At 37.3% G+C, this 17,739-nt stretch overlaps 4 protein-coding genes across 5 annotated transcripts; 2 read left to right on the top strand and 2 right to left on the bottom strand.

The window, feature by feature from the left end:
- Positions 1 to 305: 305 nt before the first annotated feature.
- Positions 306 to 2,142, bottom strand: cts12 (cathepsin 12). The gene is made up of 7 exons (XM_056758257.1): positions 1,987 to 2,142; positions 1,780 to 1,902; positions 1,341 to 1,505; positions 1,018 to 1,239; positions 692 to 860; positions 515 to 620; positions 306 to 437 (listed from the first exon to the last, which is right to left on the bottom strand). Exons 1-7 carry the CDS (start codon positions 2,140 to 2,142, stop codon positions 338 to 340), a joined length of 1,041 nt encoding a protein of 346 aa, XP_056614235.1. The 3' UTR covers positions 306 to 337.
- Positions 2,143 to 4,176: 2,034 nt separating this feature from the next.
- ankrd29 (ankyrin repeat domain 29) lies at positions 4,177 to 8,462 on the top strand. The gene is made up of 10 exons (XM_056758259.1): positions 4,177 to 4,390; positions 5,184 to 5,294; positions 5,373 to 5,471; positions 6,024 to 6,122; positions 6,223 to 6,321; positions 6,467 to 6,565; positions 6,719 to 6,817; positions 6,956 to 7,051; positions 7,280 to 7,378; positions 7,783 to 8,462. The coding sequence occupies exons 1-10, from the start codon at positions 4,379 to 4,381 to the stop codon at positions 7,864 to 7,866; spliced, it is 897 nt and encodes a 298-aa protein (XP_056614237.1). The 5' UTR covers positions 4,177 to 4,378; the 3' UTR covers positions 7,867 to 8,462.
- A 138-nt stretch (positions 8,463 to 8,600) lies between these two features.
- LOC130429604 (vacuolar protein sorting-associated protein 4B-like) lies at positions 8,601 to 12,153 on the top strand. The gene is made up of 11 exons (XM_056758256.1): positions 8,601 to 8,840; positions 9,278 to 9,389; positions 9,548 to 9,698; positions 9,789 to 9,844; positions 10,218 to 10,337; positions 10,418 to 10,574; positions 10,672 to 10,820; positions 10,899 to 10,980; positions 11,050 to 11,269; positions 11,352 to 11,492; positions 11,566 to 12,153. The coding sequence occupies exons 1-11, from the start codon at positions 8,820 to 8,822 to the stop codon at positions 11,665 to 11,667; spliced, it is 1,311 nt and encodes a 436-aa protein (XP_056614234.1). The 5' UTR covers positions 8,601 to 8,819; the 3' UTR covers positions 11,668 to 12,153.
- A 112-nt stretch (positions 12,154 to 12,265) lies between these two features.
- Positions 12,266 to 16,979, bottom strand: plekhb2 (pleckstrin homology domain containing, family B (evectins) member 2). 2 transcript variants are annotated; one of them, XM_056758261.1, is made up of 8 exons: positions 16,736 to 16,913; positions 16,395 to 16,446; positions 15,703 to 15,855; positions 15,429 to 15,531; positions 15,300 to 15,339; positions 14,943 to 15,029; positions 13,666 to 13,783; positions 12,266 to 13,560 (listed from the first exon to the last, which is right to left on the bottom strand). In XM_056758261.1, the coding sequence occupies exons 2-8, from the start codon at positions 16,429 to 16,431 to the stop codon at positions 13,427 to 13,429; spliced, it is 672 nt and encodes a 223-aa protein (XP_056614239.1). In that variant the 5' UTR covers positions 16,432 to 16,446; positions 16,736 to 16,913; the 3' UTR covers positions 12,266 to 13,426. The 2 variants fall into 2 exon arrangements, with proteins under 2 accessions (XP_056614239.1, XP_056614238.1); XM_056758260.1 differs by having other exon boundaries at positions 12,266 to 13,783; positions 16,736 to 16,979.
- Between the last annotated feature and the right edge of the window lie 760 nt (positions 16,980 to 17,739).

Genomic DNA, 17,739 nt, shown 5'->3' with positions numbered 1-17,739 from the left:
AGTTTCCACAACAATGCAGCACCAGACCGGTTGTTGACAGTGCAGGCGTTAGAACAAGACACAACATTTAACCATATGCCCTTGTCTCCAGTAAAAGCCTTTTGTGGGAACTAGAGAACTACACCTGGGAATGTGGTGTTAAACACACATGCTTAGAGTTTACAGAAGGGGAGAGGCTTTATCAAGCATGATAAGACTGCGAACACAATATTTCCACAATAAAGGTGCTTGTCTTAGTGCACAATATTAGCTCTTGTCTTATTTTATCACCAGAATTATGAGTAAATTGATTTCGCGTTCAAATGTAATATTTCATTAGCGTTTATTGAATTTCATCTCAAACAATAGGATAGAGAGCATAGTTAGCAATGCCACAGATGTTTTTGCCATCCCTGAGCATGCGCATATATCCGCCTTCTCCCCATCCTGTTCCCCAGCTGAAAGGAAAAGACAAGGTCAGATATCTGTACTGTAGTAAGATAAGTCTAATTAAACAGTATGCAAGAGCACCCACCTGTTTTTGATTATCCAGTAATCTTTACCCCCATCTGAACCATAACCAACCAGAAGAACGGCATGATTGAGGTTGTTAGGGTTACAGCTGCTCTCCTTGTAAATCCCTGTTGTAAAAATAGGATAAATAAAATCCTTTTACATTTTGTTTGTGGTTGCTAAAAGAGCTAGATATTACCTGAGCTGTAGAATAGGAAGCTTGTGTGGTCAGCATCTATGGCAACAGTGATTGGTCCAACTGTTGCCACGGCGTCAGCCAGCGCCTGCTCGTCTCCAGTTGGGACAAACCTGTAGTCACTAATTTTGGCGACAACCAAACTGCTGTCATAGAAGCAGGGCTGGGTGTCCTGAGAAATGTTTTGAAAGTATACAAACATTACACAGTATATTGATTTATTTTTCATGATTTAATAAAAATAGAATATTGTAAAATAACATGAAAATGCTAATATAATATAATAATCAATAAACATGAAAAATATAAGCATGGTCACAATCACTCACCACTGATGTGTAGGGGTAAGTGTCCGTACTCTGCAACCCTCTTTGAACCACATAATCGTACGCGTTTGCCATCCAGGCTCCGTTGCAGCCATATGTGCCGTAAGATTTGGAACAATCCAGTAGATCCTGTTCGCTCAGAGACACTAACTGACCCGTTCTCTTGAACATTTGTGCTTCGATGGCACCCGTAGTGCTGAAGGCCCAGCATGACCCACAGTATCCCTGAATAAAGATAACATTTAGTTTCACTGCTTACAACCTGCATATTCAAGTACTGTTCTCATTTTGGGATAGAACTATTGTATTATTATTGAGAAACCCACCTGATCTTTAACTTCTGTTACGTATCCCAGCGCTCTGTAGTCAACATTGGTCGATCGCAGTCTACTGGCATTGGAACGGAGCGTCTGAGCAGATGCAACCTTTCCTTTCCTGTTCACAGGCCCATTTATAGGGGCACCCAGTAAACTTTTATACTCCATCTGGGTCTGTAGAATAAAAAACATGCAGTCAGATAAAAAACACATTCCATTCATATAACTGTATATTATGTAGCACATATAAATAAAAAAATGCATCTAAATTGACTATTCAATATAAAGTAAAACAGTTACAATCAAAGCTTACATCACACAAACTAAAGCCGTTTTTTATTAGGTCAGACAAACATCTTTTACCAGTTTAAAAAAAAAGTGATACACTGTAATGTACAATTCCAAGCAATTATGATGTAGTCTATAGTGTATCTTTAGTTTTACTTACAAGGTCCCCATATTTGTTCATCGCCATGCTAAACAACGACTGTCCAAAGTGAAAATCTTCATTGTTTTTCTCAATCGTTCTCATGTTTGTCTCCCAGATGCCTCTTCTCTGAACATCATCATTCTACAGTACCAAAAAAAGGAAACATTGATGTGTTACTTTACATATATAATATATGTAGCTTTTTGAAAATTGCTTATAATTTACTTTTTCATCGTATGACACTTCGTTGTGTTTTTTCCAGAGCATCCACTCCGACACAACCTCTTCTTCTGAATCTGATGCAACCTTCAGAGGTTCCCACATGAGGAGCACGATGATCGCTGCCCTGCCAAACAGCGCCACCCGGTGTGTCTTATCCATGTTTCTGGACATAGGTGAAAAAGTAATGGCTGGATATTTTTGAGTTTTATCTTTTGTATTGAATATAAAAAGGTCAAATATTCAGAAAAGTTGTTTTAGTAAAGTTGGTCTTTAAAAAAATGATCGCATGATAACATCCTAGCATTGTAACAGAACTTTTTTTAAAATAATATAATTTCAATTAAAGGCATTGTTTAGAATAATTACACCGAATTTACACAAACTACACTAAACTTACCAAAATAAAGTCTGTCAGAAAGTGGATGGCTGGTTGTTTCGGGTAATGTGCATTGTGAACTGCAACATGTCTTTTGCATTATATACGCCATCACATGGAAGGTGTGTCCACACCTGCTTTACTATGTCATACTGAGAGAAGAAAGCCATAATCAATTTTAATAACCATCAATAGTTCACTTCCCAAATGTCTTCTTTTGTTATTGAACAATCCTGCCTGAGCCAGAATTAGATTTTAGCAGTAATGTTAGTGTTAATGTTTGGCTTATTACGGGGTCTTATCTAGTTTATCTGGTCATTAAACTTTTTTCTTTAATTTGAATGTTGGTCCAGGTCCAACAAAAGACCAGGATCACGGCTTACTCAGCAAAATCAAGAATGTCAACGTTTCACACTAGAATGAGTCAGCAATGTTTTAATAATAGTCTGACGTGTGCATTTTAATATAATGAATGCACATCTAAAAACACTTAATCCGCAAAGTACAGTCCATTCACACAAAGGTCTTTATTATGGAGGTAATGTTAGTGGTGGACTGCAGAGTCACGTTCTTTCACGTTCTCTATGTTTCTTTGTAGCACCTGAGGTCACAGTGTCTTATTTCACACCTGTTATTACATTTCATTATTTACACCTGTCATTTACAGTGTATGCACGTCATATTTAAGATGGGCTTCTCGAATACAATTGGCAAACAACCTTCATAATGCATTTCATTTTTTTTACCGCCACTTCATGTAATAACTTTTCATAACTTTAAATATACTGATAGTTCTAAACAAACCAGTCACTGTTGTCTGGTTTACATGTTGTTCTATTTGAAGCTTTTAAATTCTCAATAAGTTGAAAATGTCATATTTTCAAACTACCATTTATATGACATGAAATGTAATTTAGTCTTAACTGCACCTTATCCTTTTTTCATATTTTACCGTATAGGGTCAAGAGTATTTTGTTAGAGAAATGATCAGCACAAAGTGAAGTTAAGTTTAACTCATGAAGTATTTTCGTCATAAAAAGTTTGAGAACCACTGCCCTGAGCTACAAACAACCAATTCTTTATAATTTTATCAGAAGGTTAAACTGAATACATATATGTTTAATATAAGTATATCAGAATCTATTGCCACGCGTGCACGTCAGCTCAGAGAAGGCCATTTTCATTGCTTACAGTGGTAGAACAGACAAGAGGTCCAATATACAGTATATTATTTGGACCCTCTATTATGACCACCCCGTGATTTTCGTGTGAGATGAAGATCAAGTCAAGACAATATATAAGGAAGACAATCCATTGTCCAGTAGAGTTAAAAACAGCTGTAAAAAATGAAATGAATAAGCAAACTCATTTTAAAGTTTAATGCCTATATTGGCTACAGTAAGCACGTGGAAGTCTAAGAACTGTGACAAACAATGTAATCTAACAGACCCTAAAATAAACAGAAATGCAGATTACATTGATCATAATCTGAAAAATATTACAACAAATACAAGAATAACCTACGGCAAATAAAAAAGCTTTATTTCACTTGATAATCTTTGTTTAAAGAGGAATCCTATTCACAAATTGTTTTAATAATCACTCACTTCTTCAAATAAAGTCTTTAATATACCTTTTACTTCAACGTACTGAAGCTGTTAATGTGAGGTTAAGCATCAACTGATGAAATGAAACATGAACAGATGTTTATCCTAAAATTATTTTGGAGAAAATCATATTGTTGACAAACGTGTGTGTGTGAGAGAGAGAGAGAGAGAGAGAGAGAGAGAGAACAGAGAGAGAGAGAGAGAGGGGTGGAATTCGCTGGTGATGCAAAACCTGCTGGTTCATCTGGCGCGTAGGCTCGGTGCCGTTAAACACTCATTGCATTAGACAACACCGTATATTCTTTCATTAAGACCCTCGACCTGAAAGACAGAAAGCCGCATTGTGGATGAATGGGCACTGCGGGCGCACGACGTGAAAGAGACAGGATGAAGCTCGACTGAATTTCCAAGGATGTCTTTCAAGGTAAACATCAACATGGATACTGACAACAGTCTGTTGCAATCTAAATTATACATAAAAAATAGGAATTGAGAGAATTGTTTTGAAAAACGCATTTTCGCCATTTTTAACACTCATCATGTGCATTTGCGCGTCTTCTGAGGCGTGTACGACTTCATGCGGCGCTGCGCAGGCATGTCGGCGTATAACTTCAAAGTATCGCGAGAACGTTTTGACACGAACAGTATGATCTCGTGGTATTTGGTTTCATACGCAATTAACGCATATCGGTAGGCAGCTATGCATGAAGTAAAACATGTCTGACTAATGACCGTGTGTCAAAATATCAACAGTGTAGCCATAATTTATGCCGAAATACTGTATTTACGCAATAAGTAAAACTTGATTTAATAAATAATATAAATATTATAAAATGATTGATGCTTAAGTTTAGTTGTTATTTTAATTTAGCAGATTTACAAAAATAGATTTGAGAACAAACATAAGAGAAATAGGGATAAAAGAAATGATATAAAACATAATATAAAGTGCATGCATGGTGTTTTCAAATGAATTATTAATCATAAATAATTGTTAATTATTTATCTAATAAATTAAAGACTCCACATCTTTTAAAATCATATTACTGTCGAAAAATCATCAAGTTGACTAATGTTCATCAGCATTACTATACTATAGTTGTTTGACATGTGAGTAAATCTCTCTTCTGCATGTGCATATCTGATCTATGAAAGCCCAACATATGATTTGTGTTTGTCTGTCTGCCCGTGTGTGTGTTTGTTTATATGTTGAACAGAAGGAGACGCCGCTTGCCAATGCCGTGTTTTGGGCAGCCAGGAACGGAAACTTGGCCTTGCTTCAGCTGTTGTTGAACAGCGGCCGAGTGGATGTCGACTGTAAAGATGGTGTATGTAAATCTCTTCTTCACACAAAACAATTCAGTCACGTTTAGTCCATCAGACTGATGGTTGATGTGTTTTAACAGTACGGGACCACGGCTTTAATGGTGGCATCGTACGGTGGTCACCACGAGTGTGTCCGCGAGCTCATTATGCAAGGTGCAGATATAAACCAACAGAGAGAGGTACGGATGCTTTGTGTTTCTTGTCTACTTGTCTGTGTCCATTGTGTTATAATATAATCAGCATGTCATTATTGTCAAATATTAAGTATAACTGGTATACCTTGTATCACCCTTGAGACGTTTATTATGTATGACCATCTGACTGTACATCATTCTGCTTTTCAATCTCGTAAATAAATAAACAGACATAAAATATTCATTTGAGTTGAAATAATTGTATTATGTGGAAAGAAGAGACTGCAGAGTGACACATGAGATAGGAAACCACCATGGCTATAGAGAAAAATGTTTGCTTTGAGAAGTTATACTTTATATATTTCACTCCAGAATGCCACGATTGACCAATCAGAATCAAGGACACGGAGGCTATATAATATACGGACATTGCCGCTGGCATCATGTCTTGCCATACACCAACGGTTATTTCTGTCTGACCTAAATATACAAATAGTGACAGCTTGTGTTATTTGGTTCACCGCATTTGTGGCAATAGTACTCCTCAGATGTGTGTACAGATGTGTGGTGATGATGTACGTTTCATTGTTTCTCCAGACAGGTTCAACTGCCCTTTTCTTCGCATCACAACAGGGCCATAATGAAATAGTCAAGCTTCTGTTTGAATTTGGAGCTTCGACTGAGTTTCGGACAAAGGTTCGGTAATCCATTACATAGAGAACTGGAAAAATAAATCTGATTTCTTCATGATCTCAAATTTGGCATTTAAATATGCCCTTTTGTTTTTATGGTGCAGGATGGTGGTACTGCCCTCTCTGCTGCCTGTCAGAGCGGTCACACCAAAGTGGTCGACACTCTTCTGAAGAACGGCGCTAATGTCCACGACCAGCTAAACGTTAGTAGTGTTGCCAGTAAGAGACGTGTTTGTGCCAGCTCTTAAATAATGAGCCAGAGACATTATTGAGAGAAAGACGATAAAGAAATTTAAAGCAGAAGTGTGTCATTTTTGCATAAATTGTACCTGAATTATTGTTTTTCAGGATGGAGCAACAGCATTATTTTTGGCTTCGCAGGAAGGTCATGTGACCATCTTACGTCAGCTTTTGTCTTCTGGGGCAAAAGTCAATCAACCACGAGAGGTGCGAACTTGATTTATATTAATTTTTTCAATCACCTATTTTTGACTTTGCTTCGTCTTTCAGTGCATTCGAGTTTTTGTAGTATTGTGATGAGTGTACTATGTTGCAGTCACTACACAAACGAAAATAACAGATCCTCTGTTTCTTTGTCAGGACGGTACAGCACCGCTATGGATGGCAGCCCAGATGGGACATGACGAAGTGGTTAAAGTTCTGCTTTTACGTGGTGCAGACCGTGATGCCGATGGGAAGGTGTGTGTAGAAGTTATTGATCACATTACCTCCATTAGCAGCCTGTTAAAATTGCATTAAACGTTGAGCAAGTGGTGTTGTATTGTATGCCTTGTCTGAGTCTCTCATATCTGCGTTGGGTTGTGTTTCTGACTGAAGGATGGCTCCACGGCTCTGTTCAAGGCTGCACATAAAGGACACTTTAAAGTAATCGAGGAGCTGCTCAAGTTCTCCCCTTCTCTCTGCCTTCTGAATGTAAACAACACATCATCTGACTTCTTGGACATTTATCTTAAATCGTATCAGCTTTACTTATGAATATTGATTGAGTAACATTTAGTTTGATCAGTTCTGTTCAGAAAATGTCCTTTTGGTTAAACGCAGAACCAAAGTCATTGGTCATATTTTATTAAAAGACCATTTCTTTGATATATTATGTTCCCTTACTAACTATCTCTGTGTTGTATTTTTTATAAACTCTAGAACGGCTCCACAGCTCTTCATGCAGCCGTCATGGGTGGTGATCCAAAAACAGTCACGCTTTTGTTGAAGGCAAATGCAGACCCGGCTCAACCTAACCAGGTAACTCCCTCGCTACGCCCGAAATTGCGTACTTCCATACTGTAAATGCAAAAATCAGGATGCGAGAAATACCTGGATGGTCTTCTGCGGTAAGCATGCATCAGATGGACACCTTTCTATCCCATGAGGCAATAGGAGCTGAGGGCTATCAAATTCAAAATGTTTAGAAATATGGCATCTATTTTTAAATGATAGTGATATATGATACAGTATGAGATTTGGGAAGCATTGCATGACATCTGCTGCATCAAACTCTGACATCTGCTGGACAGAATAAAGCAGGTCAAGTAGTTTGAATAAGTACAATGAGGGTAGTAGCTAAAATATGATAAATGCAGCAATAATTAAGATCATTTATAGATAACCTTGGTTAACCTGAATAATTCATTTGGTCCTCTTTACAGAATAATGAACTACCGGAGGATCTTACAAAGAATGATCGAATTCTTAGGATTCTGCGACAGCCGATGCTGCATGGAGGCAGTTGATGACTGTTGTGTTTGCTCTTAGCTCCTTGTCAATTTCATAAAAGATAAATGCACTACAGCCTCTCAGGAGAGGTGAAGAAGAACATCCTGTCATAACAATGGATGTTGAAATGGTGCTTGCTTGCAGCTTCTCAATTGAGATCAACACAGATGCACTGATAAACATATTGTCATGTTATATTGAAATAATGTCACGCAAGTTTTCATTTATATGTGTCGGTCCACAGCATTTATTACATATAGATATTTGGTAGAATGTGACAGTTTACATTCAATGCTGTGACCAGTCCTGGTTTGGGTATGGGATGTTTTTAACCTCCAAAATATAATTGTGAAAAATAGCATGTTAATGAAGTTCATGAATCAGTAAGTTTTCCAAGGTCATGTAATGAAATACAGCCACAAGCAATCAAAGGGAAAACAAAATCTAGATAATATATTACTGAGGAGACAGACTCATGCTGTATTTATTCACCCTAACTATTTGTTCACAAGCTAAAAATCATCCCGTTGCTTTCGGCTTTGTGAGGACATATATTTGTGAAATAAAAAATATGATCGTTTAATAAATACAATGAACGAGAAAATAAATTAAAGATAGTTTCATTGTCGTTATTATGGTGATATTCAATTGAAAAGCGTTAAAATGTCATTTTTCTTTTACGAGCAAAGTTCTCATATCAGCTGATTGGTAACGTCACAAAAGAGGCGTGTCTGATTCGTGGGAAAGGCGGAGCTCCACCGCTCGTCATACGTACGTCACGGTAAACACTATAATCGCGGAAGTAATCGAGAACGCACAGATTTGACTAGACAGCTTTCTAGAAATATTTAAGAATCTTGAAGACAAAATGTGGACATTTGTTACATTTCCACCGACGCAGTAACAAACCATCCGTTCAGTTTTAACAGACTTACGATATTTTATATATCGACCGATTTATTCGACAAAAATGACCAACGTCAATTTACAGGTAAGACATATTTTATACGTGTTTTTTCCTATTGTTTTGTCAATTATTAACTGCAATTTGATACACGTATCACCACATATTCTGAAAAATATATACGTTGTATTGTTCCGTTTACTGTATGTTGGCTTGGCAGGTAGAATTAACGTTTGGTCTTTATGTTTAGATTGTACGCAAATTGTGACAACGTGTTTCTATAATTGTAATAGTTTGTAAAGCTTTTTAACTAATGTCTGCTATGCATTCTTCAGTCTGTCCTTAGACTGGTCAAACCTGTTATTCATTCACGCCACACTATAACATATTCTTATTTAACACAAACATGTAACAAAATCACATTTCTAGGTCTGTCGTAATAGCATGTAATGGTACCGTGATGTGATGCACGTGACAAGCTTAATATGTTATTACCTTTAGTATCATTCTTTTCTGTATGACAGAAAGCCATAGATTTGGCCGGTAGAGCGTCAGAGGAGGACAAAGCCAAAAACTATGAGGAAGCTCTTCGCCTCTATCAACATGCAATCCAGTATTTTCTTCACGTGGTCAAATGTAAGCAGTCTAACATCTATTTGGTTGTGCGTCCTGGTTTTGCTTCTGGACATGCACAGCAATAGGCCCAATTCAGAACCTAAATGTATTATATCATTTACGTTTTAGATGCATTTTGATAGATTTTATTTTAAGTAATGCATTGTTTCATGGTGCAGATGATGCTCAGGGAGAAAAGGCCAAGCAGAGCATCAGAGCGAAATGTGTGGATTACCTGGAAAGAGCCGAACAGCTGAAGCAGTACCTGAAGAAGAAAGAGAGCGCGCCACCGTCCAAACCTGTGAAGGTCCCTCAGTCTGATGATAAAGGGTTAGAAACCACTTCACGTTGATCCGGCTGAGTTCACAGAGTGCGAATACATAAATACATGAAATTCTCTTAACAATTTGTACTTTATAGGACTGAAAGTGATGATGGTGATGAAGAGAAAAAGAAATTCAAAAATCAACTGCAGGGTAAAATAAAGAAAATATATATTTTTTGTTAAGTTTCTACCCCGTTTAGCTTCTTAAAGGGATAGATGAAAATAAAAAAATAAAAAATTCTGTCATTATTTACTTACCAAATAGTTCTGGGTCACCACACACTACCATAATAGGAAAATGGTACTTTATAAGTCAATGGTGCCCAAGAACTGTTTGGTTATAAACATTCTTCAAAATTCTTCTTTTGTGTTCAACAGAATACAGAAATTAGTACACGTTTGAAACAACTTGAGTGTTTGTAAATTATGAAACAATTTTAAATTTTGGGTGAACTATCCCTTTGAAAACCTTTATTTAGTCAGGGGAAAAAAAGCAAATTAAAAAATATTTCCTTATTTAATAGGTGCCATTATCATGGAAAAACCCAACATCAAGTGGGATGATGTAGCTGGATTGGAGGGAGCCAAGGAGGCTCTTAAAGAGGCCGTCATTCTGCCAATCAAATTCCCCCATCTCTTCACAGGTATGATGGGTTAAATGATTGACTTGTGCATATATCTCTTTCCAAACTGATCTAAACTTTGCCATCTCTTCCCCTCATAGGGAAAAGGACTCCCTGGAGGGGGATTCTACTATTCGGACCTCCCGGAACGGGTAAGTCCTACTTGGCTAAAGCGGTTGCTACGGAGGCCAACAACTCCACGTTCTTCTCCATCTCGTCGTCAGACCTGGTGTCCAAGTGGCTGGGAGAGAGTGAGAAGTAAGGCGGGGACTTAAGGACAATACGATCATATAACAATGATTTTAGGAGTAGAGATTTGACTATTTACCGGTAATCATGGTTTTGTCATCTTCAGGTTGGTGAAGAATCTATTCAGTCTGGCTCGGGAAAACAAGCCTTCCATCATATTCATCGACGAGGTCGATTCTTTGTGCGGCTCGAGGAGCGAGAACGAGAGCGAAGCGGCTCGCAGGATCAAGACAGAATTCCTGGTTCAGATGCAAGGTAATATCACTCTAGCTGGAGAAATGTCCTGAGATTTTACTTTCTGGAACCTTATGCCTATTTTTGTGAAAATCTCAGGTGTGGGAAACGACAACGAGGGAATTCTGGTTCTCGGAGCGACCAACATCCCCTGGACACTGGATTCTGCCATCAGAAGAAGGTACTGACTTTTTCAGTCTACAAAGATTTCTGTATTTTTCTTTATTGACGTCTGTTTAATATTGACAAGGTTCGAAAAGCGCATCTACATCCCTCTTCCGGAGCAACACGCACGCACGTTCATGGTCAAGCTCCACCTCGGCTCCACCCCCAACAGTCTCACGGAAGCCGATTTCATCACGCTGGGGAAGAAAACGGAGGGCTACTCGGGTGCCGACATCAGTATCGTGGTGCGAGACGCCCTCATGCAGCCCATTCGTAAAGTTCAGTCGTCCACCCACTTTAAAAAGGTACAAACGTACATTTATCATACACATTTAGTGAAACAATCCCGAAGCAGAGATTAAGAGCCTCTCATGGTTGTTTTAACAGGTCAGGGGGAAAGCTTGGAACAACCCTGATGTCTCCGTGGATGACCTCTTGACTCCCTGCTCCCCGAACGATCCCAACGCGATACCCATGACCTGGGTGGACGTGGCCAGTGATAAACTACTGGAGCCAATAGTTAGTTTTGTAAGTATATTAGAATGCTTTATTAGAAATTCACAGAGCTTACTTTGATTTGATCTTTATGGTGTTTTTTCAGGAGGACATGTCTAGGTCTCTAGAGAGAACCAAGCCTACAGTGAACGAGGAAGATCTGGAGAAGCTCACAAAGTTTACAGATGACTTTGGCCAGGAAGGATAAACCAACAGAATTTTTTTATTTTGAGTTGTTCCAGCTTTAAAATTTGTGCAGGGTTTTGTTCCTTCTTTAAAATGGTGGAAGTTATTTATATTTTTCCATTGTATTTACAATGCCAAAAACAGGATGCATTGTTTGTTTCTTTTCAGATCTTTATGTACTTTCGTAGTGTTACATCTTTTGAGTCAGCCTTTGACAATAAGCATTGGACGTTGAAACACTTTGTTATGAGTTTAGTGACCTGTGCCTTAAAGGCTGGTGAAGGCTCGACTTGCTACAAAATGAAAGTATACAAATCTTTAATATATCTGGACTAGAATGTGAAACCATTGAGTGGAGATAGTGTTTACATTTTTTACGCGAATACATTGAGCGGTAATGTCAAAACTCAGTGTTTTTCTTATTTTTGACCAACCTTTGAAGCATTTCATTATTTTTCTACTGTTTTCCTACTTTGTCTGTAAATAAAAGATAAATTACAGACAAGTACTGACAAGATGTCTGCATTGTAATGTAAATGGCTGGTATTTCAAAACGATTGTCAAAAGGGTCTGTACATATCCGACACTGACTTTATTGACCAAACAAACAACGGAACATCTTGGTTTAATAGTTTATAAATAACACATGATTTAATATATTGGTGCATTTTACAAATTATTTAGATGTTGCAGTGACATACTTTTGAAGTTGAAACGGCAAAGCACTCTAAATATGATATAACTGATGACCGAGTATGTCTTAATCATCGGCCTATTAAACTCAAAGATAAGTTTCACAAAGCAAACGAGAGTTCAATCAAAACAACTATCTGAAATTCCTTCTTATGCAAACATTCTGTATTACATGAACTCAAGTTCACATACTTATTAATATACATGTTCAAAGTTCAAAGCACAACAACAAAGGATAAATTCAATAGCACTATTATATGTAAATGTAACAAGTATAATCAATCCCACTTTACTGTTGTGTATCACTAGCAAATTTCCATTATTATTTCATCTGAAGCGTTCGGTCACAAATGTTGTGAATAAATGTGCTAGTTCATTTGAGACGGCTGAAAGTTTTACATTAAGTCCTATAAGCAAAATAAATAAAAAATCCTTGCAAAAACAGGACACACCGGTTCTAACAAAATAAATATAACATACAAAGGGAGAATACACTATGCACAAACAAGTCAAAACTAAATGTAAAAAAGGCCATCCACAAAAAATGCTAATAATTATGGGAAAGTAGATCTAATAATTAGTTTAATTCTTTCCTGAATCACATCACAAAGTCTTAATTTAGCGATTAAGAAATTATTTCCAAACAATAAAACTATGTATACATTATATGTGGTTTGCCCATGATCAATTCCATCAGTTTCCAGGGACTGTACAATTTCATAACAGGCTATTGTTAGTATTACAGGTAAATTTTGGACTCAACAAGAGTGAAGTAGAGGCAGACACCAAGATAGCTAATGAGAATGACGATCTATTAACCTTAAAGATAATCAATATCTCGACTCTTATAGCCAATAATTCAGTATACATCCCTAAATCGCACTGATTACATTTGCAAAGCAACAAAGTTTTCTACGCCTTTGGTACAAAGTCAAATTAATCAACTGACACAGACAAAAAATAAGCACAACCCCTGGCTACATTATAACACCTTCAGTACGTGTTGCATTTAAAATGTGTAAAGTCGAAAGTTAAAATGGCTGTAGGCTGCTTGAGTTCAGGGGTTAGGCTGGGTTGGCAGGAATACATTAGAATACAGAAAATAGGGAGCCGAGGGCCAATCCTGTCGCAGCGCCGGCTAACATTCCCAGAGCGATGTCACCTGCATCATCATGGCGACGTTCCTGCACAACAACATTGTTGACCCCAGGTCTATAACCTCCTGAAAATAGATCATAATAATTGATAAATGCTACATTGTCAAAAACCGGATCAGGTAAACAATGGCATGATAAAACAAGGCGAAGGTAAACAAGCTTCCTAGTACCTTGATACTGGTAAGGATAGGAGACAGCGTACTGCTGTCCATCTGCGGCGTACACCATCTGTGTGGCATAAGGAGGAGGATGAGGCACATAGCCTCCATATCCATCAGGGTAATAAACCTAAACAGAGACAGAGCAAATTTTAATTTTTTATTTTATTTATTTAACCCATGGTCTGTATCACAAAGCGAGATGAACAAAAACTGAGTTGCAGCTTTGAGTTGACAAAACCAGACAAACTCAACCTGGTTTAGATCAAGTTCAGCCGTAGCACAACGCTTGATATAAAAGTTCTTTGTCAATTCAGGTTTGATACACAGTTTGCGAGACACGTGCACCTGAAAGTGTGACATGTGGGGCAGACAGATAATCGCAAGAGGCATGGAATGTATCATCAGTTTGATTTACTTCTCGCGAGAATCAGCGTAATTCACTTTTCTGTTGAAGATGAAGCGATCATTAAGATAAAATGTCATGAATTGAAACACTTTTACAAGGCAGGAATAAACACGGCTACAGTGAAAGTTTGAGAAGGCAGCTATTGATCAAATTAATTTAAATTATTTATATAGGTTTACCGGAAGATCAAAAGATGAAATGTATGCTTCATTACTTTAAAATGCTCTATATATTAAAGTTTGATTTTCTACAAATATAGTTTGTTAATTCAAATGTTGTGTTTAATATTAATTAATTAATATAAATGATTAGGTCATATAATAATTATATGAATGTGTTTTTAATTATAATGAATAAAATGTAAATATACAATACAAATAAACACGTAGAAGCAAAAGATTGTTTCTCCAACATCTTTTCACTTGAAACTCTTTTAATTTGAAGCGAAAGATACATGTGGGGTGGCTTCACTGCATCTGATATACATCACTTTTCTCAGGGCTGCCTGGTCCAGTTTTGGTTTACGATCTTTAACCCAGATTAACTCCTACTCCAGGAAGGCTCTTCATGGCGACGAAACCCCCTCAAAACAAATCCATCTTCTTGAGCCCGAAAACTCAGAGTACGGTCAAATCAAACTACCGAGCTTCGGGATACAGGCCACAGATGAGTCGAAACCAAAAAAAAGGTTTACGTTTATGTCAACTGCACACTTTTATGACACTCTGTGTTTGAGGTATCGCTTGTAAAACATAACTGATCTCAAATTGCCCTTCTTGGTCAGACAAGTTTACCAGCAAATAGAAATTCGTCCATGTTCATATGACAGATTTGCTTTCTATTTGCCACATTCCTTTAAATATCACTCATGTGACATTACCTGTGGAGTTGGATTTAATTCAGAGTAAGGGGGAGGGGCTGACGCTATGACTTCCTCAGCAAAACCCATCTGATTGGCTGACACAACCTACAAACAAAAAACAACACGGAGTTCTTATGAATCATGTCAGGAGGCGTCTCAATTACTTTTGAATAAAAAAAATCCCAATCTCAATAATTTATTTAAATTCATTACAACAAATCGAGCTCTGAGCTTTAACCCGCATATCCACATATTTTGTCCCAGAACCAGCATGGAAAAGGTTGCCGACTCCCTCGAGGCCTGGCTGATAGAAAGGTAAACATGCACTTGCTTTCTTCACCTATCAAAAGGTTGTGTAAGCACACGGTGACTCACCATATTGACTCTAGCATCCTGTAGAGCAATGGTCCAAGCCCTGAGAGATAATAGATAAACAATGATTTTTGTGCTACTGTGAACCTATTTATCGTGCTCACAATTGCGATTAAGTTTTGAATGACTCACAATGCATCGTCTGCACTGTCTGCGCAGAGACTTATGATGCGCCCATCCCGGCACACGATCTGCAGGAGGGAATCTTTGCTTTTGCCATCAGGCGGCGTGAGCTCTGCAATAAACAATGAAGATCGACGGACAGACTGTAACTTGGATTTAAAAAGATGCAATGTCCATCATCTGACCTCCAGATCAGACATATAAGGCACTGAAGTGTGTCTCGGTTTCTCATCTCCCACAGTTTGAAAGCAAGATGAAAGGCATTAGATGAAGTGTAGATCACCTTTACACGCATTGGCGTTGCGGATGTTGATGCAGTCCACCTTCATGTGGATCTCATCCTCCATGTCCCGTCTCTGTTGGTCATCGTAGAAGACCAGACGTCCATCTGACCAGAGGTCAAACCAGTTCCTCTTCCAGCGACGCAAGATGGTGCCTGAGAGAAGACAACATTCCTAAGATAAGCTATCAAAAAGACTATTGATAAGGGCTGTGTAATTACTCGAAAACAATCGTAATCGTCAATTTTGGCCGACTATTGTGCCGCATCCCATTCGGCAAGGACCCTCTTTTCTTGTGGTTATAAATCTATAAAGCTGTGCTATTTCTTTTCCAAGTAAATTCACACTTTAAAAGCCAAGTTTTTTAATTTTTCTATGTAGTTTTAAAAGTTAGTGAGTAATCATGTTAAATAATCGGGTTTTCAATATTAGCCGAAATAATCTTGATTATGATTTTTGTCATCGAGCACTGTTGATGCATTAAGTCTTTTATTTTTAAAGCATTAAACTTAACATATGCTATTAAAATCACTAAAATCTAGAAACTAAATTTGTAACATTATTATTTAATGATGTTAATTGCAGTGTTATTTAATCCATTAAATGAATAACACAAACAAAATTGTTTTGTTGACTTTAAAATAAGCAAAAGCTTGAAGGTGTTTAATAATAAACGCAGTTAAGATAAACTCACTTTGTCTATGCAGCCACCCGCTTTTCACAAACGCCATCCTCCAATAAACTACCTGTGAAAACAAAAAAATGATATTTACTCTACATGATGTATAAATATATATAAATGAAGTTAAACTGAGCCTGTGCACGTGTTAATATTGTACATATTCTACAGTATAGTTTAGCAGCTGTCTGTTTTGAGTTAGCTCGAGCTCGACTGCTGCACTAAAACACGACAACAACAAACCAAAGAGCCAAACGTACTAACACATTCTGACCAACCGGAAACATATTTTAACACTTTGTGACATATTTACGTGTCAAATGTGACAAATGAATAAATTAAATAAGAACACGTACCCTCTTTTTTGTGTGTCGATGGTTAAAGCGCGTGCCCGACTACTAGCACTGTGACATCAGCATCGTTTTCCTCTCAGCTCAGCTGATGATGGCGTATGTCACCATGTCATATGATCAACACGACTTTTATTAAGTTTGTTGAGTTTAAATTGTTTTATATTCGACACGGAGGTAGACAACGTTCAAAGATACATTTTAAATAATTAATTATTAAAACTGGCGTATTTATTTTATTAAAAAAAAAAATTATCCACTTTCTTACTTGTAAATGAACACTTTTTTCGAAGAAAATGTTATAATTAGGAACATTACATTACAAAAACATTAGAACAGAGATGCTTTTAAAACCAGAAGAGAAAATAAATGTGCCCAAATATTAAAAGGCATCTAAAGGGGGATTTGCAAAATGAGTATATATTTAATAAATTTTAATAATATTTATTTAAATTATTAATTTTATTGGTAAATTTCTTAGTTATCATCATCAAATCATTATCTAATAGAAAAATAGCTTTACTCTAAACTGCTAGACATATTCACACGTTATTTACTCACCACTAGATGACGCAGTTTCACTATAAATCGAAGGCATTTGTCAATGCAAAAAACACGTTGTTTACTGCTGTTACATTTCGCACAACCTTTATATGAATCAAACTAATTGTGATCCACCAAATACTTCAAGTTCAGGTTTACTACAATATTGCGTCACATTACTTAAACATGCGGTTTTTAACAATTGATGCAACAGATCTAGGAACAGCCAGATTGAGCATAATCTGATTTTAGTTTGTGGACGGTGTCCAATCAAACAGCTGGGAAGATGGGTGACGTCACAAATCAGTGAGAACATCTGAGCTCATGGAGTGCTTGTGAAAGTAATCTCATCAGAGCCCCGTTCACTTATACTGGAGACTGGGGTCAACGGGGGTCAGATTGAAGTGATCCACGCAAGTATCTCACCAGTGGCTGGTCTTAATCTTTGGGCAGATTATCCAGCAGAA

This window comes from Triplophysa dalaica, chromosome 10 (genome assembly GCF_015846415.1).
Source record: "Triplophysa dalaica isolate WHDGS20190420 chromosome 10, ASM1584641v1, whole genome shotgun sequence".
In the NCBI taxonomy this organism is placed as follows: domain Eukaryota; kingdom Metazoa; phylum Chordata; class Actinopteri; order Cypriniformes; family Nemacheilidae; genus Triplophysa; species Triplophysa dalaica.
The sequence above is the reverse complement of the archived record's forward strand: the minus strand, read 5'-3'. Positions and strand labels throughout refer to the sequence as shown.

What these genes read in the sequence shown, in the direction of transcription:
- plekhb2 (XM_056758260.1), bottom strand. Translation starts at nt 16,431, where the DNA reads ATGGCGTTTGTGAAAAGCGGGTGGCTGCATAGACAAA. An exon ending in CGGGTGGCTGCATAGACAAA is followed by an intron (nt 15,856 to 16,394) that starts GTGAGTTTATCT and finishes GTCTTCTCTCAG; the next exon opens with GCACCATCTTGCGTCGCTGG. An exon ending in AGGATGCTAGAGTCAATATG is followed by an intron (nt 15,030 to 15,299) that starts GTGAGTCACCGT and finishes TTTTGTTTGTAG; the next exon opens with GTTGTGTCAGCCAATCAGAT.
- ankrd29 (XM_056758259.1), top strand. An exon ending in ACCGTGATGCCGATGGGAAG is followed by an intron (nt 6,818 to 6,955) that starts GTGTGTGTAGAA and finishes TTCTGACTGAAG; the next exon opens with GATGGCTCCACGGCTCTGTT. An exon ending in CTTCTCTCTGCCTTCTGAAT is followed by an intron (nt 7,052 to 7,279) that starts GTAAACAACACA and finishes TATAAACTCTAG; the next exon opens with AACGGCTCCACAGCTCTTCA.
- LOC130429604 (XM_056758256.1), top strand. Translation starts at nt 8,820, where the DNA reads ATGACCAACGTCAATTTACAG. An exon ending in GATTCTGCCATCAGAAGAAG is followed by an intron (nt 10,981 to 11,049) that starts GTACTGACTTTT and finishes AATATTGACAAG; the next exon opens with GTTCGAAAAGCGCATCTACA. An exon ending in TGGAGCCAATAGTTAGTTTT is followed by an intron (nt 11,493 to 11,565) that starts GTAAGTATATTA and finishes GTGTTTTTTCAG; the next exon opens with GAGGACATGTCTAGGTCTCT.
- cts12 (XM_056758257.1), bottom strand. Translation starts at nt 2,142, where the DNA reads ATGGATAAGACACACCGGGTGGCGCTGTTTGGCAGGGCAGCGATCATC. An exon ending in AAGTGTCATACGATGAAAAA is followed by an intron (nt 1,903 to 1,986) that starts GTAAATTATAAG and finishes TTGGTACTGTAG; the next exon opens with AATGATGATGTTCAGAGAAG. An exon ending in CTTCCTATTCTACAGCTCAG is followed by an intron (nt 621 to 691) that starts GTAATATCTAGC and finishes TTTTTACAACAG; the next exon opens with GGATTTACAAGGAGAGCAGC.